This window comes from Hemiscyllium ocellatum, chromosome 47, assembly GCF_020745735.1.
Source record: "Hemiscyllium ocellatum isolate sHemOce1 chromosome 47, sHemOce1.pat.X.cur, whole genome shotgun sequence".
NCBI lineage: Eukaryota > Metazoa > Chordata > Chondrichthyes > Orectolobiformes > Hemiscylliidae > Hemiscyllium > Hemiscyllium ocellatum.
Window position 1 is genome coordinate 12,002,877 of NC_083447.1, and position 22,848 is coordinate 12,025,724.

The 22,848-nt window shown below is 48.1% G+C and overlaps 1 protein-coding gene across 2 annotated transcripts; it reads right to left on the reverse strand.

The window, feature by feature from the left end:
• Positions 1-236: 236 nt before the first annotated feature.
• On the reverse strand, positions 237-16,315 carry LOC132836674 (CLOCK-interacting pacemaker-like). Of its 2 annotated transcripts, none has more exons than XM_060856063.1 (4): positions 16,233-16,315; positions 7,433-7,637; positions 3,970-4,136; positions 237-2,400 (listed from the first exon to the last, which is right to left on the reverse strand). In XM_060856063.1, exons 2-4 carry the CDS (start codon positions 7,629-7,631, stop codon positions 1,453-1,455), a joined length of 1,314 nt encoding a protein of 437 aa, XP_060712046.1. In that variant the 5' UTR covers positions 7,632-7,637; positions 16,233-16,315; the 3' UTR covers positions 237-1,452. The 2 variants fall into 2 exon arrangements, with proteins under 2 accessions (XP_060712046.1, XP_060712045.1); XM_060856062.1 differs by having other exon boundaries at positions 16,205-16,309.
• Positions 16,316-22,848: the final 6,533 nt, after the last annotated feature.

The following is a 22,848-nucleotide window of genomic DNA, read 5'->3' on the forward strand; positions in this document are numbered from 1 at the left end:
TCACTGGTTTCTGTTCTCTGTCCAGTGACTCCAACATTAGAGATGATCAGGAAATCAGAACTACTCCGAACCGCAGTAACACCACAGGCTGCATGAAAATGACTGCTGGTCCTTCCAGACAACGTGTGGGTTGCAGATCCCAACCAACCAAACCTTGTTATCCCAAGATAGTTAGAATAAACAGCCCAAGCCCTTGATAATATGGAATTCTATCAGCAAACTACTGCAAAACCATCTTGCATTAAACACAACAGTTTATTACCCTGGTCAGAAAACACCCCTGTCCATTTATTGACTTTCAGTGGTTTATTAAAACAAGGCTTTATAATCATATTGTGAACACAAACCACAGCGAGATCAGTCAGTCAACAAGGGTTTTAGTGCAGTGTGATAACAGAACCCCCCTTGCCCTTCCATTAGAGGCCAGGGATCTTTCTCATCTGTGTGAGGGGGCATGTGGGGTCTCACTTTAAAGTCTCACGCAACGGACAGCCTATCTGGCATTGTGACTCTGCCTCAATACAGCACTGGCAGTGTCAACACGTGTACTGAACCACCTGAAGCTAAATCTTCGGATTGCTGAGCCACATCAAGGGGTGGGTGGGAGGTGTATGTGTGTGCCTGTGTGCATCTGTGCGTGTTGAGTATGTTAGCATGCATCCAGTTCACACAGCACTACTACTCCAAATTGGAGCCATCAAAGAGTAGAATTGTAAGTTATTCAGGTGTCTCTCCCAACAAACTGCACAGAACTACCAGGGTACCAGTCAAAACAACAGTTCTTCAGATAACCCAGTAGTTACAGCAAACGAAATACATTTCTGCCGAGCCCAAACTATCTTTTCACAAAATAAAAGTGAATACATCATAAAAGATGAATTTTTGTTTTAAAAATCTGGAATCTGTGACATTTACATCTAAATATGCATGGCATGTTTTGTGGGAGGCAATTACAGGTATGAGTTGTTGTCCTTCGATATGTAGTGCACAGTGGTGTAGTGACAATGAAACAGTAGTAATCAAAACACCCACATTAAAATGCTGGGGAATTTCAGTTCAAGTCCCACCGGGGCAGCTAATGAAATGAAAAAGAAGCTAGTCCTGGTAATGGAGGCCATGAGACCACTGTCATAAAAATCTGATTCACAAATGTCCTTTAGGGATCAAACGTTGGTGTCTTTACCTAGCCTGGTTTACACAGGACTCCAGATCCACAGTGACTGTAGTTAATTTTTAAACTGTGCTCAGAAATGGCACAGCAAATCATTCAGGTCAGGGTCAATTAGGGATAGGCAACAAATGGTGGCCTGACCAATAGCACCCACGTCCCACAGATTAATGAAAAATATAGCCCCTTGAAACCATTCCATCATTCACGGAGATGAGAGCTGAACTCCAGTTTCTGACTCATTCCCTCTACTAACGCAAGGCCTTTAGTTTGAAGATTCTTGGTTAAAGTAGTGGTGCCTGCTCAGCAGTGGCTTGAAGTGGCTGATTTGTGGCCGAGCAGGAAGAGGGAACACCGGTCACCGATGCATAATTCCCAGAACATTTCATTGTCTCCTGGAGCCTCAGCAGTGCGCGTGGGTCTCGGCTCTGGGCAGCACTGCAGAAGAGCCGGACGTGCTCCTTCAGTTCATCAATCTGCTGCTGGGTGCCATTGTTCTGCCGGATGAGGTCCTTGGTTTTCAGCGTAATCTCCAGAAGCCCTGACCTACTCAGGATCTCCACCGTATTGCGGAAGCGTCGTTCCTTGGCGGGACTGGAGACTGGTCGCCTGGGGCCTCTGTCAGCCAGTCGAGTGGTGTCACTACAGAGTGACTGGGCACTGGGAGCATGAGAAAATGTGGAGGCAGGGGAGGATGATGACGATGATGAATGCACAGATTCAGAAGATTCAGACTGGAGAACAGGATTCGGAGAAACTACTGGTGATGGGGAGACGGAGACATCAAACTGCGTGTAAAAGTGCGCTGGTGTCTGCTGCGTGTTCTCAGCTTGCTGGCAGTGGCCCACTGGTGGGACGTGCGAGGTTTGCTTGTTTCGGTGATATTCCTGCGGGGGTTCTCCCAACTCGTCCAGGCATAAACGTTTGCTCTTGCTGTGACCTGCAGTCCTGTCGTCCTGAGCCAGACAGTTCCCTTCCTGACTCCGGCCACTGTTGTCATCCCGGCTTTTGTCTGGGTGAGGCGCTATCCTGGGGTAGGAGTTTAAGATCGGAAGATAGGTATCTTTCCCAGTCCCAGCCTTTGCCTCAATCTTCTGCGATTTAAAAGAAGCTGCCAAAGGCTGTCCGATGAAGACCACTCGGGTCTGGCCTGACGTCCCGAGGGAGTGCTGACTTCCCCAGGTCTGTAGCTGGGCTTGGACAAGCTGACTCCTTGTTGGAACGGACAGAGGCTGTTTAAAAACATGGCAATGGGTAAAGCAGAATTAAGATCCAGTGATTTAAAGGAACTGCCATTCCCTGTAAGCATGCAACAAGCCTTCCATGCAACTGCTCCAAGCGAGCACACAATAAGCCCCTTTGCAGCCACTGCCTAATGCGTCTCATTATTATTCAGTATAAGTACATTATAAGATAGCACACCTTTGGTCTAATAGAAATATTGCAGCTGGGCATCATGTCACCATTCACACAGCCTGCGTGTGACCATCCTGTCAGTGAACATACACTGACTAACAATAGCAAGGTCAGGATTGCCAGCACAGTGGGCAGACGATGAGCAGTAATGGAAAGGTTTCTCTCATTTAGCACAATGCAAAATAGCAAGTAACATAAAAACAGACAGAAAGAGCTCCTTTAAATATATAAAAAGTCGGAGGCAGAAGAAGTGAGCCCAAGCCCCTTAATAATTAAGGCTGGGGAAATAATAGTAGGGAATCAAGAAATGGAAGATGAGATGAACAAATACTTTGTACCAATCTGCATGGTAGAGGATACTAATAACATTCCAAAAGTACTAAACACTGAAAGTGGTAACGGTCAGGCGAGAAAATAAAAAATATCACTGGAGCAAAAGTACTAGGGAAACTGATGGGGCTAAAGATGGTCATGTTTCTAATACTTTAATATAGTGGTTGTACTAGCCGTAATCATCCAAGAATCATTGGATTTTGGACAAGTCCCAGAGGATTACAAAATTGCCAATGTAATATCCTTATTCAAAAAAAGGAGAGTCAATAAACAGCTAACTTAAAGGCCAGTCAGCTTAGCATTTGTAATTTTCCCCAATGTCAAAGTTGATTATAAAGGATGCAATAGCATAGCATTTAGAAATGCAAAATATTACCAAGCAGTCAGGATGGCTTTACAAGGAGAAATCATGCCTGACAAATTTACGGTTCTTTGAGGTGGTAACATGCAGAATGGATAAAGGAAAACCAGTAGATGCAATATATTTGCATTTCCAAAAGCTTTTCAATAAGGTGTTGCACACACTTAATAAGACAAAAGTCCATGGTTTGGAGTAGCATGTTAGATTGATAGAGGATGAAGACAGAAGATAAATGATAAAAGACTGAGAATTGGGATAAAGGGGGCATTTTTAGCATGGCAAACTAGAATGAATGGAGTGGCACAGGAATCAATACTGGGAACACAATTATTTAGAATATATATTACAGGTGCACAATCCCTTATCTGAAATGCTTGGGACCAGCTGGTTTTCAGAATTCAGAGTTTTTCGAATTTCAGAATAAGTGACAGTTTGATGGTGACATTTTAAAAAATCTTACTGGAGGAGCATTCCCACTCAGCCTTGAGAGAGAATTGAGGCCTGGTGATGGTGGGACACACACACACTAGAATGGACCCAGTGAGGCTCTCCATGAATCATGAACAAGTGGAGGTAAGGAGTCTAGGCCGGCACACGTCACACTTTGTGTCCTTATGTTTCTCCCCTAACTAATCCACATCTTAAAGAGGGTTTACGACAGGACATTGTGGAGCAGGGGCCGGGTCTGTACCTCTTTAAGAAGAACATTCTTCACAATGTATACAGGAGTCAGGCTGGAAAGTGAGCTCTGTACAGCTGCTGTTCTCTCCATGTGGTTTGACACAGCTGGCCTCTTTTGCGAAGGTGGATCCTCCAAGTCGGTCTGTTCCAGTGTACTCAGATAGTCTGAACTTGTGTCTGAGGACAAAGCAGAGAGGAAGTGATGCACCCAAAGGTAATGCAAAGATAATACAAACTATCTTCAAACATGGACCATCAAATCATTACAACTTGGTGGAAATTAATGTACAAAATAATCTCTGCTTGCACATGACATAGCACAGAAAACGCTTCAGCCTATTGTACGTGCGCTGGGTTTTTGAAAGAACTGAACATTTCGACCTATTTTCACTATAATCCTGCTTTTTTTTTCCAATCAAATAGTTATCCAATTCTCTTTGAAAGTTGCAGTTTAATCTACTTCTACCATTCTCTCGGGCAATACATTCTAGATCCTAACCTTGCGAGTGAAAATAATTTATTTTAATTTCAACTTCATACTCAGACCTGATGTCATGAAGCTTTAATCATTTGAACTCCCAGGACAATGCCCAATTGTACAACTATTTCATCTCTGGTCGGCCTGACCTCCCTTCAGTATGGTACATGCACATGAATGTTAATGGTACTGTTTGGGCATTATCTGTTAGGTATGATTCCATGGGTATATCAGGCTGTTGCTTGACTAGACTGTGAGTCAGTGTGCCCAATTATGATGCTAACTCCCAGGTGCAAGTCTGGAGGATTAAGGTCAGCAGGGCGGAGTTTACTGCAATTTCCAGTGTCTAGCTCGATGCTTCATTGTCTATTCATTTTCATTAGTTTGATATTATTAGCGGTTTTTATTGTAGCTTGCTAGGCAATTTCAAAGAGTAATCCATGTTTCTGTGGGTCTGAAGACACTTATAGGCTAGACCAGATCAGGAGAGCAGTTTTCTTTACCTAAGGAATATTAATTGCAGGTTTTTATTGAATTCCATCATGTGCCATGATGGGATTTGAACCTGGATCCCTAGATCATTATCTGGACTCCGGCTTACTAGTCCAGCAAGAATACCACTATGTCATTGCATAACTTTTGTGCCTCTACACTAACATGGTTGATTCTTAACTGTCATTTGAAATTATCTGAAAAGGTACTGAGCTCAGGTACACTTCAGGATGGGCAACAAATGTTGACCTTGTCACTGATGCCCATAGAGTCATAGAGGTATACAGCAAAAAAACAGGCCCTTCAGCACAACGTATCCGTGCTGACCAGGTTTCCTACAGTAAACTAGTCTTAATGTGCCTACATTTGGTCCATGTCCCTCTAAAACTTTCCAATCCATTTGATTTTATAAACCTCTATAAAGGTTAATCTTTTCATCAATAAATAAAGAATAAAAAAATCAGCATTACATCTAAGCCCACTCTACAAGTGTCCCTTTAAACAGTCTTCAACTTTGTCAGCTCATCATGATGGAGAAAGTGAGGACTGCAGATGCTGGAGATCAGAGCTGAAAATATGTCGCTGGAAAAGCGCAGCAGGTCCAGCAGCACCCAAGGAACAGGAGATTCGACGTTTCGGGCATGAGCCCTTCTTCAGGAAATAAACAAGGCATTTCCTGAAGAAGGGCTCATGCCCGAAACGTCGATTCTCCTGCTCCTTGGATGCTGCCTGACCTGCTGCGCTTTTCCAGCAACACGTTTTCAGCTCATCATGATATCAAACACGGAGCAGTAAGCAGTGCAAGGTGGAAACATGGGAAGGTGATGTTGCACTGGTTTAACTAGACTGGTGATCCAGTATAAGTCTCTAGGGTCTCAGATTCAAAGGAGAAAGTGAGGTCTGCAGATGCTGGAGATCAGAGCTGAAAATGTGTTGCTGGAAAAGCGCAGCAGGTCAGGCAGCATCCAAGGAGCAGGAGAATCAACATTTCGGGCATAAGCCCTTCTTCAGGAATCCCACCACAACAGATGGTGGGATTTGAGTTTTTAAAAACCTGGAATTAAAAGTTTGATGACGACCAGGAATCCATTGTTGCATGTCGGAAAAACCCACCTGGTTCATTAACGCTCTTTAGGGAAGGAAATCTGCCATTCTTTACCTGGTCTGGCCTATATTGATTCACTTTGATGGGATTGATGTTGGCTCACTTTTAACTGCCCTCTGAAAAGGCATGCCATGCTATTTACTTGTATCAAATTACTAAGAGAAATTCAGGAATGAAACCAGACAGACCACCTAATATTGACCAAAGCAGTAGAAATGACAACAGCAAACTCAGACATTGGAACACCACTAATGGCAAGTTCCCTTTCAAGTCTCTCACTTCCTGACTTGAAAGATATTGTTGTTCCTTCACTGTTACAGAATCAAAACCCTGGAACTCCCCTCCCCACAGCACACATCAAGTGGGACTGTAGCAGTTAAAGAGGGTAGCTCGCCACAAACGTCTCAAGGGCAATTAGGGATGGGCAATAAATGCTGGCCCAGCCAGCAATGTCCACATCCCATGAATGAATAAAGAAAATTTTAAAACAGATTTCTGGGCAGTAAGGGAATCCAAGGACTGTGTGGAGATATAGAGGCAGAAATAAGCCACTTTATTGAAAAATAGAATAGGCCACATGGGTCCCATGGCCTATTCCTATTTCTCTTCATACAGGTACACTATCTCTCATTTTATTGCGTGTGCAAGGTACTTATCATAGAATCCTTACAGCATAGAAGTAGGTCATGCAGCCCTTCAAGTCCTTACTGACCCTCCAAAGAGCACCCCACCCAGGCTCAATCCTTTACCCTATTCTTGTAACCCTGCATTTCCCATGGCTAACTCACCTAACCTACAAATCTCTACACACTACGGGGCAATTTAGCATGATCAATCCAGCTGAACTGAACATCTTTGGTCTGTGGGAGGAAACCAAAGCACTTGGAGGAAACCCATGCGGCCACGGGAAGAATGTGCAAAACTCCACACAGCTATGAAAGGGTAAAGTCGAACCCAGCTCTCTGGCGCTATGAGGCAGCATTGCTAATTAAAGACACCGTGCCGCCCGAAAGGAACATTTGGAAGAATCATAGAACCCCTATGATTCAGGCCATTGAGTCCACACTGCTCTTCAAAGCTCATTCCCACCCAGACCTTCCCTCTCCCTGTAACCCTGCATTTCCCATGGCTAATTCATGTAGTCACTATGGCCACCTAACCTGCACATCAGGTTGTTGTAATCTGAACTCTTGTGGTGGAGTGGTACTTTTTGTACAGTTGTTGAATTGAACTGGTAAATGTGGCACCTGGTCATCTTCGGGTTGTCACAGTATTTCAAAGAGACAGCCAGCATGCACTTTAAATCATCACTCAAACCCACCCTCTCCAACCCACTGTTCCATCCCCGCCCCACCCCACCATCCCCCAACCTACACACACCTTCCCCCAACTAGTTACCTGAAAAACCAGAATCTTTCTCTGGTTCCTCTAATGACATTTTCCGATTCTTCCTGGCACTTCCCATGTGATTTATTTTCTCCGTCTCTTCGTACCAACTGCTTGGCAGACTCTCCAATTTAACAGAAACCCCATTCATCCTGTCCTTTAGGCTTCTGTGAGAGATTCTTGTGACGACAGGCACTTTATCCAGAGACATGTTTCTCTGAAAGAGAAATCCAGAATTATAAGGATTATTGGCACGTGTGCACGTCTGGGTATATGTGAGACAGAGCAAGAGAGTGTATGTGAGCATATATGAGTGAGAGAGTGTGAGGGCATGATTGAGGCAGAGAGAGTAGCATCATGATAATACCACTGCACTAGGAATTCACATTCCCAGGCTAATTCTCCAGGGTCTTCGGTTTGAACCCCAGCATGGTAGATGTTGATTTAATTTTTTTTTAAATTCTGGAATACAGACCTAGCCTAATGGCAACCACACAAAAACTGTCAATTGTTGTAAAAACCCGTCTGGTTCGCTAACAGCCTTTGGGGAAGGAAATCTGCCATTATTTTCCAACCTGGCCTACACATGACTCCAGAGACACAGCAGTATGGCTGATTCTTGATTATTATCTGGGGAATACTAGTCTGTGATGAATGAAAAAACACACTTGGAAATGGAATGCAAGCCTGTCCACTGATACTCTGTATGACCCGATACTGTTCTTTACCCTGCCCTCCCCCATCTTCATTTCCAACAAAGGATTAGTCATAAGACACGTGGAGGTGATAGTCTATTGCTAGACTATTAATGTGGAAACTCAGCTAATGTTCTGGGGACCTGGGTTCAATTCCCCAGGTGTTGGAATTTGAATTCAATTTTTAAAAACTGGTATTAAGAATCTACTGATTACCACATAACCATTGCCAAATAGCAGAAAAAAGACTCATCTGGCTCACTAATGCCCTCCAAGGAAGGAAATCTGTCATCCTCACCCAGTCTGGCCTGCATGTGACTCCTGATCCACAGCAATTTGGTAGACTCTCATTGCTCTCTGAAATGGCCTAGCAAGCTACTGAGTTCAAGGGCAGCTCAGGATGGGCAATAAATGCTGACCAATGCAATGCCCACATCCCATAAATGTATTTTTTTTAAATGACACAGGAGGCAACCATCTGGCCCACTGACCTTCTCCAAGTCTAACCCACTGCCCTGCATTTTGTTTGTCAAATGAGTATCTTATCAATAACCAAGGGCAATATGGCAGCTCAGTAGTTAGCACTGCTGCCTCACATTACCAGGGACCTGAGCTTGATTCAGCCTTAGGTGACTGTCTACGTGGAGTTTGCATGTTCGTCCCGTGTCTGAATGTAGTTCAACCAGGTGCTCCGCTTTCTTCCCACAATCCAAAGATGTGCAGGTGAGATGGATTTGGCCATGCTAAGTTACCCCGTTGTTTCCAGGGGATGTGCAGGCTAAATGGATCAACTGTGGTAAATGCGAGGTTACAGGAAAAGGGTTGGGGGCTGAGTCTGGATGGGAGCTCTTCAGAGGATCGGTGATGAGTCAATGGGCCAAATACCTCCTTTTACGTCATAGGGATTTTATAAGTCATATATGCTAAATGCAATAGGCAATTCAAGAGAACTTTTTTTGTTTAAACCCACAAACTGGGATTAATATAGAACTCATTACTACAATTAGATTAGATTTGATTACTTGCAGTGTGGTAACAGGCCCTTCGGCCCAACAAGTCCACACCGACCCTCCGAAGAACAACCCACCCATTCCCCTACATTTACCCCTTCACCTAACACTACGGGCAATTTAGCATGGCCAATTCACCTAACCTGCACTTTATTGGACTGTGGGAGGAAACCGGAGCACCCAGAGGAAACCCACGCAGACACAGGGAGAGTGTGCAAACTCCACACAGACAGTTGCCTGAGGCAGGAATTCAGACCACGTCTCTGGCACTGTGAGGCAGCAGTGCTAACCAATGAATAGTTGAGTTTAATTTAAGGAAAAGCTAAATGTGTATGAGGAGTTCAAGGGAAGAAAAGATCACGCTAATAAGATCGTGCTAATAGGAGAGTGTGAGAAGGCTTGTGAGATGCATCAACGTTGACCAAGTCCAGTTGGACTGGCGAAAGGTTCTCAATGCTGTAAGATAATTTGCAATTAATCAGCTTCCTTGAGTTGGGGAGAAGCTTTGTTCATCAACCCTGGGATAGTACTGACGTATCAGATAACAACAACTCTGAGGTGACAGGTCAAAAGCCAGATTTTCACAAGAGTATGTTGGAAGGATGGAGAGTGCAAACTGCAGCTCACCAAAACAAGCAATCTGAGAATTAAAAATTTATGACACCAAAACCAAAATGGATACCCCTTATCAGCTACCTAAATTTTTACTGGACATTCTCAAGTTTCCTGGGGCCACGAATGTTATAATGGGTGAAGAAAGCATTAAGGGCAGGAAGAAGCAGTCAGGTAGCCATAAGCCACCTCACAACAGCAACTATTGAGATTTAGTCTGCAATTAATGAGTGCCTCAGGGAGCAGCACAGTGAAAACTGAAATGAAATAAAGTGCGAAATAAGAGATTTAACTAAATGAGAATCGCAAGTCTAAAAGCTTCAATTAATTAAAAAGCAGATCCTGAGCAATTTCAGATTAAGGCCCTTTTTACTAGTATTTTCAAACATCTTTGTGCCCGTTTCCTCACTGTAATGACTCAGGGGCAGGTAGAGACTTGCTGCGTCACATGGAGCTTATGTCTGTCTGATAAACTGCTTTCCAATTCTGCAGAGTTCCTGCTGTCCCCAACTCTGAACAGCTGAAGCAACAAAAATCTGTAAAGACATATAAACAAATCTAAACAATGCTCCCTCTGACAAACTGCTCTTTTGAAATTGGATATTTTTGTAAAATAATCCCATAATGCACAAATACAGTGAAAACTGATACCTTGACCAAAATACCATGCAATTCAATCCCAAGTTTACATTCAGTTTGCAGGAAACTCTCCACATTTTAAATTCAATTCTTTTTCATCTCCTTCCCTCTATGCCCTCATCAGAACTTGCTCTCCCCAGCAACTTCTCTCCCCAAATACATTATGCTCACATTTAAAACCTAGACTGTCAACGTGTATGTTCTCACATGGGAATCCAGCCATAGGACCTTCCAAAAGCTGCTCCCACACTCCACAACTCACATTCCCATGCCCTCTGACCCTGAGACACCCCACATTGTCCCCACCAGGAACTCCACATTCTCATTCCCCTCACCCCAGGACACTCATGTCTGCTGCCCATCAGATCCCCACATCTATTGCCAACACATCCCCAGACCCCCACATCCTCTGTCCATTCTTCCATATGCCATCTGCTCTCACCCCAGGACTGCCACACAATCTGCTCAACCCATTATTCTTTACCTCGCCACCTCCATAACCTCTAAATCCATATCCAGAGGACATCCAAATTCTGTAAAACCCTCTTTATCCCTACGACACCCACATCCATGACCCTCCTCTCCCGTGGGACCCTTCCATTATCGAGCTGCACCCAACGGACACCCCCTTCCCATTAGTCTCTACTTGCATTCCAACCATGAGTATGCACCTCCTCTGCCTACCTCATTTCCTACCAAACCCTCTATGCCCATCGTGGGATCCCCACGTTCTCTACCCCCCGCTTCCCCTCACTGGGATCCCCACATTCTGCACACCCCTTCCCCTCACTGGGATCCCCACATTCTGCAACCCTCTTCCCCTCACTGGGATCCCCACATTCTGCACCCTCCTTTCCCTCACTGGGATCCCCATGTTCTTTACCCCTCTTCCCCTCACTGGGATCCCCACATTCTGCACCCCTCTTCCCCTCACTGGGATCCCCTCACTGGGATCCCCACATTCTGCACCCTCCTTCCCCTCACTGGGATCCCCATGTTCTGTACCCCCCTTCCCCTCACTGGGATTCCCATGTTTTGCACCCCTATTCCCCTCACTGGGATCCCCATGTTTTGCACCCCTATTCCCCTCACTGGGATCCCCATGTTCTGTACCCCACTTCCCCTCACTGGGATCCCAACGTTCTCTACCTCCCTTTCCACTCACTGGGATCCCCACATTCTCTTCCTCTCCTTCCCCTCACTGGGATCCCAACGTTCTTTACCCTCCATCCCCTCACTGGGAACCCCATGTTCTCTCCCCACACCCCCCACACCCAATAGGATCCCCACATTCTCTGCTCCCCTTCCCCTCAAAGGGATCCCCACATTCTGCAGACCTCTTCCCCTCACTTGGATCCCCACGTTCTCTACCCCCATTCCCCTCACTGGGATCCCAATGTTCTCTACCCCCATTCCCCTCACTGCAATCCCCACAGTCTCCACCCCCCCTTACCCTCTCTGTGTTCCCCACATTATTTACCCTCCTTCCGCTCACTGAGATCTCCACATTCTCTCTCTATCCCCCCACTCCCATTAGAATCCCCACATCCCAAATGGGGATCCCATCACTCTCTAAAACCTCCCCTGCCCCCCCCCACAATGGGATCCCCACACTCTCTAATCCCATCTCCACAATGGCATCCCCTCACTCTCTCATCCCCTGCCCTCCCCAATAGGATTTCCTCACTCTTTAACTGCCCCTCCCCCCAATAAGATCTCCACACTCTCTAACCATTCCCTCCCCAATGAGATCCCCTCACTCTCTAACCTCCCAATGGGATCCCCACACTTTCTAACCCCCTCCTCCACAGGATCCCTCACTCTCTAAAGATCCCCCTCACCAAAGGGATCCCCTTACTCTCTAACCCCATCCCCATTGGGATCCACTCACTCTCTAGTCCCCACCCCAATGGGATGCCCACACTCTCTAACCCCTCCCCAATGGGATCCCATCACTCTGTAGTCCCCCTCCCAAATGGGATCGCCTCACTCTCTCACCCCCCTCCCCAACGGGATCCCCTCACTCACTAAACCACCCCCCTCCCCAATAGGAACCCCTCACTCTCTCACCCCTCCCCAATGGAATCCCCTCACTCTCTCACCCCCTCCCCAATGGGAAGCCCTCACTCTCTCACCCCCTCCCCAATGGGAACCCCTCACTCTCTCATCCCCTCCCCAATGGAATCCCTTCACTCACTCACCCTCCTCCCCAATGGGGTCCGCCCACTCTCTCGCCCCCTCGCCAATGAGATCCCTTCACTCTCTCGCCCCTTCCCCAATTGGATCCCCTAAACCCCTCCCCCCTCTCCAATCGGAAGCCCTCACTCTCCACCACCTCCCCAATGGAATCCCCTCACTCTCTAACACCCCTCCCTCACCAATTTGATCCCCTCATCTCTCACCCCTCCTGAATGGGATCCCCTCACTCTCTTACCCCTCCCCAATGGGACCACCTCACTCTCTCACCCCCTCATCAATGGGATCCCCTCACTCTCTCACCCCCTCCCCAATGGGATACCCTCAATCTCTAAACCCCCACTCCCCAATTTGATCCCCTCATCTCTCCCCCTTCCTGAATAGGATCCCCTCACTCTCTCACCTCTCCCCAACGGGATCCCCTAAACCCCTACCCCCTCCTCAATGGGATCCCCTCACTCTCTCACCCCACTTTCCAATGGTATCCCCTCACTCTCTAGCCCCCTACCCAATGGGATCCCCTCACTCTCTAGCCCCCTCCCCCATGGGATCCCCTCACTCTCTCACCCCCCTGTCCACAATTTGATGCCCACACCCCCTCCCCAATGGGATCCCCCTGACTCTCACCCCTTCCCCAATGGGAACTCCTCACTCTCTAGCCCCCTCCCCAATGGGATCCCCTCACTCTCTAACCCCCTCCCCAATGGGATCCACTCACTTACCCCCTCCCCAACGGGATCCCCTCACTCACTCACCCCCTCCCCAACGGGATCCACTCACTCGCTCACCCCCTCTTCAATGGGATCCCCTCACTCACTCACTCACGCCTCCCCAATGGGGTCCGCTTACTCTCTCGCCCCCTCGCCAATGAGATCCCTTCACTCTCTCGCCCCTTCCCCAATTGGATCCCCTAAACCCCTCCCCCCTCTCCAATCGGAAGCCCTCACTCTCTCACCACCTCCCCAATGGAATCCCCTCACTCTCTCACCCCCTCTCCAATGGGAGCCCCTCACTCTCTAGCCCCCACTCCAATGGGATCCCCTCACTCTTTACCCCCACTCCAATGGGATCCCCTCACTCTCTAAACCCCTCCTCCACAATGGGATCCCCTCACTCTCTCACCCCCTCCCCAATGGGATCCCCTCACTCGCTAACACCCCTCCCTCACCAATGGGATCCCCTCACTCTCTAACACCCCTCCCTCACCAATTTGATCCCCTCATCTCTCACCCCTCCTGAATGGGATCCCCTCACTCTCTTACCCCTCCCCAATGGGACCACCTCACTCTCTCACCCCCTCATCAATGGGATCCCCTCACTCTCTCACCTCTCCCCAACGGGATCCCCTAAACCCCTCCCCCCTCCTCAATGGGATCCCCTCACTCTCTCACACCACTCTCCAATGGTATCCACCCACTCTCTAGCCCCCTACCCAATGGGATCCCCTCACTCTCTAGTACCCTTCTGAATGGGATCCCCTCACTCTCTCACCCCCACCTTCCCCAATGGGATCCCCTCACTCACTCACCCCCTCCCCAACGGGACCCCCTCACTCTCTCACCCCCCTCCCCAATGGGATCCCCTCATCTCTAAACCCCTCCTCCCCAATGGGACCCCATCACTCTCTCACCTCTTCCCCAATGGGATCCCCTCATCTCTAAACCCCTCCTCCCCAATGGGACCCCATCACTCTCTCACCTCCTCCCCAATGGGATCCCCTCATCTCTAAACCCCTCCTCCCCAATGGGACCCCATCACTCTCTCACCTCCTCACCAATGGGATCCCCTCGTCTCTCACCCCTCCCCAATGGATCACCTCACTCTCTAGTCCCCTCCCTATTGGGATCGCCTCACTCTCTAGCCCCCCTACCCAATGGGATCCCCCCACTCTCTAGTACCCTTCTGAATGGGATCCCCTCACTCTCTCACCCCCTCCTTCCCCAATGGGATCCCCTCACTCACTCACCCCTCCCCAAAGGGATCCCCTCACTCATTCACCTCCTCCCCAACAGGATCCCCTCATCTCTCACCCCTCCTCAATGGGCTCACCTCACTCTCTAGTCCCCTCCCTAATGGGATCCCCTCACTCTCTAGCCCCCTCCCCAATGGGATCCCCTCACTCTCACCCCTTCCCCAATGGGATCCCCTCACTCTCTAAACCACCCCTCCCCAATTTGATCTCCTCATCTCTCAACCCTCCTGAATGGGATCCCCTCACTCTCTCGCCCCCTCCCCAATGGGATCCCCTAAACCCCTTCCCCCTCCCCAATGGGATCCCCTCACTCTCTCACCCCACTCCCCGATGGGATCCCCTCACTCTCTAGCCCCCTCCCCAATGGGATCCCCTCACTCTCTAGCCCCCTCCTGAATGGGATCCCCTCACTCTCTCACCCCCTCCTTCCCCAATGGGATCCCCTAACTCTCTCGCCCCCTCGCCAATGGGATCCCCTCACTCTCTCGCCCCGTCCCCAATGGGATCCCCTAAACCCCTCCCCCCTCCCCAATGGGATCCCCTCACTCTCTAACACCCCTCCTCAATGGGATCCCCTCACTCTCTCACCCCCTCCCCAATGGGACCCCCTCACTCACTTGCTCCCTCTCCAACGGGATCCCCTCACTCACTCACCCCCCCTCCCCAACGGGATCCCCTCACTCACTCACCCCCCCTCCCCAACGGGATCCCCTCACTCGCTCACCCCCTCTCCAATGGGATCCCCTCACTCACTCACCCCCCTCCCCAATGGGGTCCGCTCACTCTCTCACCCCTCCCCAATGGGATCCCCTCTCTAAACCCCTCCTCCCCAATGGGACCCCCTCATCTCTCACCCCTCCCCAAGGGGATCGCCTCACTCTCTAGTCCCCTCCCTAATGGGATCCCCTCACTCTCTAGCCCCTCCCCCATGGATCCCCTCACTCTCTAGCCCCTCCCCCATGGGATCCCCTCACTCTCTCACCTCTTCCCCAATGGGATCCCCTCACTCTCTAAACCACCCCTCCCCAATTTGATCCCCTCATCTCTCAACCCTCCTGAATGGGATCCCCTCACTCTCTCACCCCCTCCTTCCCCAATGGGATCCCCTCACTCTCTCGCCCCCCTCCCCAATGGGATCCCCTCACTCTCTAGCCCCCTCCCCAATGGGATCCCCTCATTCTCTAGCCCCCTCCCCAATGGGATCCTCTCACTCTCTAGCCCCCTCCTGAATGGGATCCCCTCACTCTCTCACCCCCTCCTTCCCCAATGGGATCCCCTCACTCTCTAGCCCCCTCCCCAATGGGATCCCCTCACTCTCTCACCCCCTCCCCAATGGGATCCCCTCACTCTCTCACCCCCTCCCCAATGGGATCCTCTCACTCTCTCACCCCCTCCCCAATGGGATCCCCTCACTCTCTAGCCCCCTCCCCAATGGGAAGCCCTCACTCTCTCACCCCCTCCCCAATGGGATCCCCTCACTCCCCCCCCCTCCCCTTGGTACATGCAGGTGCACTGTGGGTGGGGGTTCCTCAGTTGTCAGATCGCGATCCCCTCCCCCACCCCGAGGATCCGCTGGTTCTCCGGTCCCCGTGCCCGATGTTGAGGGGAGTGGAGGATGTTTATATCCCGGACCCCGATGTTTTCATTCCGTTCCCCTCACCGAGCTGCCGTGCCGACCCCCCACTCGCCTTCGTCCTCGGACACTCTCGGTTTCTCCCGATTGCCGCCGCCGCCGCCTCTCACCCAAACCTGCTGCTGCTGCTGATCATCCCGCCCACCAAAAACCCACTGAATGACCACCGCACTGACCAATGGAAGGGCGCTCCTCTCCTCGCCTCCACCAATCCGACGCGGTGGAACCGCCCAGCATGTGTTCCGCCCCCGTGCCCAGTGTGTTTGGCTGCGCCGCCCGTGCGCGGCCTCGTGAGAGGCTGGCGTGATTGACAGGCCGTCTCCATGGCGACCGCCCAGGCGGCCGGTCCGTGCTGCTCCTTGAGGCACTTCAACGTGAGCGGGCTGCAGAGCGAGAGGCGAAGTGCAAAGGTGCAGCAGTGGTGCATGCAGCCCTGAGGCAGGGTGGGGTGACAGGCACGTGTGCAAACAGTGCAATGCAACGAGGAGGGTCTTCAGGAAATAATTGTACGCGGTGGGGGGACAGTGCAAAGGGTAAAAAATCTTTGCAGAGCTTTGAATGATGGTCATACTGAGCAACAGATTGGGCACCTAAATGGAAATCTGAACATAAGGAGTCAGAAGCTGGGTATCTGGGCAACCATTTATTAAAATTAAAGTTGTTGAGTGGTGGTCCAGAGGCTCACTGAAGATGTTACCTAATATGGTGACGAAACATCTGAAGATGAACCTTCCAGCTCAGCGAACAAACCTTTAGGCAGGTGGTCATGTCTCTACCTGTGGACCAAAGGCCTGGTGTTAAGGAACAAAAACATAAGTTGCTGGAAAGCTTAGCAGGTCTGGCAGCTCCTGTGCAGAGAAATCAAAGTTAACATTTCGGGGTCCCAGTGCCCCTTCCTCAGAACTGATGGCAGCTAGGAAAAGGCCTGGGTTTAACTCCCAGAGTGAGACATTATATCTGAATAGGTTGATTAGAAATTTTATTCAAAACTGTGACTGATAGATTTTTAAACTGTAAGGAAATCAAGAGTTATGGGGAAAAGGCAGGAAAATGGAGTTTAGAATTAAATTTATTGTCATGTGTACTCAATCATGTTATTATTTCAACGCAGTCTCACCAGAGTGTATGGGTCTGTTCTCGCATTAGAGAGAAGCAACTGGTGGTGATTTAACCTGAGGGCCACCAGACCTCAGGTGAGAGAAGAGGTTGAAAAGAAGAGTCCTTCATGGTAACCTCAAACCAGTGATGGGAATTGAATTCATACTATTAGCATTACAGTGCTCTGTTAACCAACAATCCAGCCAACTGAGCTAAACCAATTCCTACTCAAGTGTAGGACTATGTTGAAAAGTGTAGAAAGTTGTTCTTATCCAGTGCCATCTTGGCTACAAAACCAGAATTAAACGAATAACAGAAAAATGAAAAAAGAGCCAAAAGGTAAGAAAACATTTGTATCTAAGGTCTAAAGTCTCATCTCCATAAAGGAGTCTCACAATCTCATTGAATGACAGACCAGACTTGATGGGCTAAATGGTCTATTTTTGCGTCTATATCTATCTTAGTCTACAACGCCAGGGACCCGGGTTCGATTCCAGCCTTGGGCAACTGTCTGTGTGGAGTTTGCACATTCTCCCCGTGTCTGCGTGGGTTTCCTCTGAGTGCTCTGGTTTCCTCCCACAGTCCAAGGATGTGTAATTTAGGGTGGATTGGCCATGCTAAATTGCCAATAATGTTCAGGGATGTGTAGGTTAGGTGCATTAGTCAGGGGGTAAATGGAGAGTAATGGGGAATGGGTTTGGGTGGGATACTCTTCAGAGGGTCAGTGTGGAATTGTTGGGCCAAAGGACCTGCTTCCACACTGCAGGGATTCTATGATACTATCTCTAACCCCGTTCTGACAGAGGTGACTGACTGTAGTTTTGGGAGCAATGGTACCATAGCTACAATGATGTGGAGGAGCCGGGATTGGAGTGGGATGGACAAAGTTAAAAATCACACAACACGAGGTTATAGTCCAATAGGTTTATTTGGAAGCACTAACTTTCAGAGCGCTGCTCCTTCATCAGGTAGCTCAAGTATAGGAGTACATTGAAAAGTGGAGAAAGTTGCTATTATCCGATACCATCTTGGTTACAAAACCAGAATTAAACAACAACAGAAAAATGATAAAAAGAGCTAGAAGGTAAGAAAACATTTAGGTCTTAAGCTACCTGATGAAGGAGCAGCGCTCTGAAAGCTAGTACTTCCAAGTAAACCTTTTGGACTATAACCTGGTGTTGTGTGACTTTTAACCAAAGCTAAAGGCCACCCTTGCTCCTCCCAATGGTACCAGTGCTCTATGAATCAAAACCCATACCTTCCACATCAATCCTTGAGCTATGTGTTCAGCTCTCTGATTTTAATTATTTCCTGTCAATTATCTGCTTGTTGCTCAGGTCATAATCCAAAGATCATTTCCTTTGTGGTAACACTTATTAGTTCAGTCCCTTACTGTTCATATTCCAGTAGCAGAACCTCTTTTCTAGTGACAGTTAGGAATTCAAGAGCTTAGAGTGCAGCAGGCTAAAGGTTAAGTATCTACTGGTAGGGTTTCAGCTGCCGAGCAGATTACTGCTCCTGCTGTGTAGACAGATCACACATACTCCTTCATATTTTAAACATTTGTAATCAACTGTTCAGACTCACCTCTAAAGTAGCTGGTGAAAAATGTGATGCTGGAAAAGCGCAGCAGGCCAGGCAGCATCCCAGGGAGGGGCTTGTGCCCGAGGCTTCGGTTCTCGTGCTCCTTGGATGCTGCCTGGCCTGCTGCGCTTTTCCAGCAACACATTTTTCAGCTCTGATCTCCAGCATCTGCAGTCCTCACTTTCTGAAGCAGCTGGGGCTTGAATGCAGGTCAGTAATCCTCAAGAACCCCTTGCACATACACCTTCACTCTCATTCTCTTCATTTTCTTTGAGTGCATCAACTCAAACCTTTTACCCCCTCCCGACACTAGCTTTAATGCGCCTTATAAATGATTGTGAATTGCTGAGGTTCCAACTTCTATATAAGATGCCCTCCAAATTCAGGTGCATACACAGCCCCTTATCCTTACTGGCGCAATGCAGCATTTCCACAGATACCTCGGAATCACTGACCGATGACGATACAAAGAGGAGGAGGAGTATCTGGGAAGGCACCTGGAAACCTGCCACTGGGAGAAAGCAGAAGCTGGGCGAAAAGGGCAAAGGAACGTGCTGCCATACCAATGCCCCAACCACCCCATCCCGTGACCACCAGCTGCTTCAAGTCTAATAGAGTCTGCTGTAGCCACATTAGTCTGTACAGCCACCTTGGGACTCACCCTGAGAGTGACAGGGAGTCATCTTAGTCTGTGAAGGACCATCAATGTTGACGATTCCTTCAGCACGGTCCCTCACTACAATTTCCACCAATTCCACATCCATGATCCCAGTTGTCGCAAACATGTCACAAAAACAGAAGTCGCTGGAAAAGCTCAGCAGGTCTAGCAGCATCTGTGAGGAGAAATCAGAGTTAATGTTTCGGGTCTGGTGAGGATCACTGGATCTGAAACACTAACTCTGATTTCTCTGCACAACTGCTGAGCATTTCCACTAACTTCTACTTTTGTTTCTGATTTACAGCATCCGCAGTTTTTTCTGCTCTCTGTCTCAAACGTGTCTCCTCCTTTCACAGAATGTTCAAGCAGGTAATACATTTGGAAAGCCAAACCTGGCCTCCAGGACTCAGCGCTTATGCAAGCTTCTTTTATAATCCGAAAAAAAAGCTGCTCAACATTTTTTCACTATCACTTTCCCAATGGTGCCTTTCAAAATACCCAATTGTTTGAAGCCACATGTATTTATAGAGGTCTTGTCAGATAGTTAGAATCCCATTGACCGTTCTGACCATTTATTTTTAAAACACAGTGACAGTACATTATATTCCTGTCCATTGCTCATTCACTTGGTATTACTTGCTTTGTGGATGACTGATTTTTATTCAACCTAGAGAAACACAGCACAGGAGACCAATTGGTCCATTGTGTCTGGGCTGGTTCTCTGTGAGAACCTCCCCCAAACCTTTTTACCCATATCCTTGCATTTATTCAACTTTTTAAAGTTCTCTCATGGGATGTGGACATGACTGACTGGGCCATTATTTATTGCCCGTCTCTAATTGCCCTTGAAAAGGCAGTGGTGAGCTGTCTTCTCAAACCACTGCAGGCCACGTGATGTAGGTAGATGTACAATGCCCCTAAACAAGGGATTTTTTAAACCCAGAGACAATGAGAGAACAGAAACATATATCCAAGTCAGGATGGTCTGGGGTTTGGAGAGGAGTTTGCTGTGGGTGGTGTTTCCATGTATCTCCTGCTCTTGTCCTTCTAGATGGAAATGGTCGTGGGTTTGAAAGGTGCTATTATTAAATCTTTAGCAAATTTCTGCAGTGTATCTTGTTAATGGTACACACTGCTGCTACTGAGTATTGGTGATAGGAGGTGAGAGGGGAGGGGAGAGAAGGGGAGTGGATGTGATGCCAATAAAATCGGCTGCTTTGTCCTGGATGGTGTCAAGCCTTTCCAGTGTTGTTGGAGCGACACTTATCCAGGCAAGTGGGGAATATTCTATCACACTCCTGACTTGTGCCTTGTAAACAGTGTACAGGCTTTGGGGAGTGAGGAGATGAATTACTCACTGCAGGATTTCTCATCTTTGGTCTAATCCATTAATAATTGCATTACCTTCCCACCACCATCTCTGAAAATAGTGCCTCTGTTGAACTCCCCTTTGGTCATTTCCCTTCACGTGGAACCAGGGAAGGAAACTTGGACAGGTTAGGCCTAAATCTATTGGAGTTAATCTCATTGAAATATTGAAGATCTTGAGAGGATGTTTCCTCTTGTAGGTGAACACTAAAACCAAGAGAAATAATATAAAAGATATCCCTTTTAAGACATCAACAAGGGGAATTGTTTTTATAGGAAAGTGAAGGCATTTCATGATATGCTTGCATTGGTCAGTGCATTGAGTGTAGGAGTTTGGAGGCCATGGTGCAGCTGTACAGTACATTGGGTAGGCCACTATTGGAATACTACATGCAATTCTGGTCTCCCTGCTACAGAAAGGAGCTTATGAAACTTGAAAAGGTTCGGGAAAGATTTACAAGATTGTTTCCAGGTTGTAGGGTTTGAGCTATAGGGAGAAACTAAATAGGTTGGTGCTGTCTTCCCTGGAGCATTAGAGACCAAGAGGTGACCTTATAGAGGTTTATAAAATCATGAGGGGCTTGGATAGGGTATCTAGGTGAGGTCTTTTCCCTGGGGTAGGAGAGTCCAAAACTAGAGAGCATGGGGCTGTAAGTGAGGGGGTGGGGAAGATATAAAAGGGACCTAAGGGGGCAAACTTTTCACAGAGAGGGTATATGGAATGAGCTGCCACAGGAAGTGGCAGAGGCTGGTATGATTACAACATTTAAAAGGCATCTGGATGTGCATACAAATAAAAAGGGCTTAGAGGGATATGGGCCAAATACAGGCAAACGGGACTAGATTAATTAGGATATTTGATCAGCGTGGACGAGCTGGACAGAAGGGTCTGTTTCCACCCTGTATATTCAGACTCTCAAAAGTGTCATTTGGTTGTGGAAGCCTCTTCCCCAGAACATTGGAGAGGCTGGGTCATGGAGTCGGTCATGAATTTAACCCCAAGGCTGAAATAGATTTTCAACCGACAAGGGACTGAAGAGTCATTGGGTGCAGGCAGGAAAGTGGAGCAAAGGTCCAAAATCTGATCAGCCACGATTCAGTCCTTCCCCTAAGTCCTATGTTCCTTCACAGTTTGTAGAAAAAGAGCAATGATTCCTCTGTTCTGGCCCAAAAGCATGCTTCAGCCAGAATCTTACAGCCCAGAAACAGACTCTTCGGTGCAACTGGTCCAAAGCAGCACCAGCATAGCACGTAGTTGCTTTCAGAAGTAGGTTCTCCAATCTTAGAATGTGAAACTTATAGAAACTTGTCCGTCAGCCATCTGATGTCGTATCTGAACTTGATTTCCAGCTTACAGCCCCCAGTTCCTGCACCACCACCATAGCTTACAACGTAAATTGGCTTGGCTACTGTCAAATGAAGGTGGACTTTTGGTGCAGTGGGTATTTCAGTCTGGTTTAGCACCAGGAGCTCCAGGTTGAAGTCCAACTACAGGAGCAGTATCAATTGGTAAATCCTTCCAACACCAATGGCAGATGGTGAAAGTGGGAAAGATGCTAGAGGTTCCTGGTCAGCTGTGGGATGAAGAGAGAGTGGAGCCATCATTCATAACTCCAGACTCCAGTCGTACAGAATTGTAATAGAGCAGATGGTGGCCATTTGGCTCCCATCAAACCATCATCTGTAAGTATAAGGGCTTTTGCCCAAAACGTCGAATTTCCTGTTCCTTGGATGCTGCCTGACCTGCTGCGCTTTAACCAGCAACACATTTTCAGCTCTGATCTGTACAGGACTTTGGTTAGGCCACATTTGGAGTACTGTGTGCAGTTCTGGTCGCCTCACTTTAGGAAAGATGTGGAAGCTTTGGAGAGGGTGCAGAGAAGATTTACCAGGATGTTGCCTGGAATGGAGAATAGGTCGTACGAGGACAGGTTGAGAGTTCTCGGCCTTTTCTCGTTGGAAC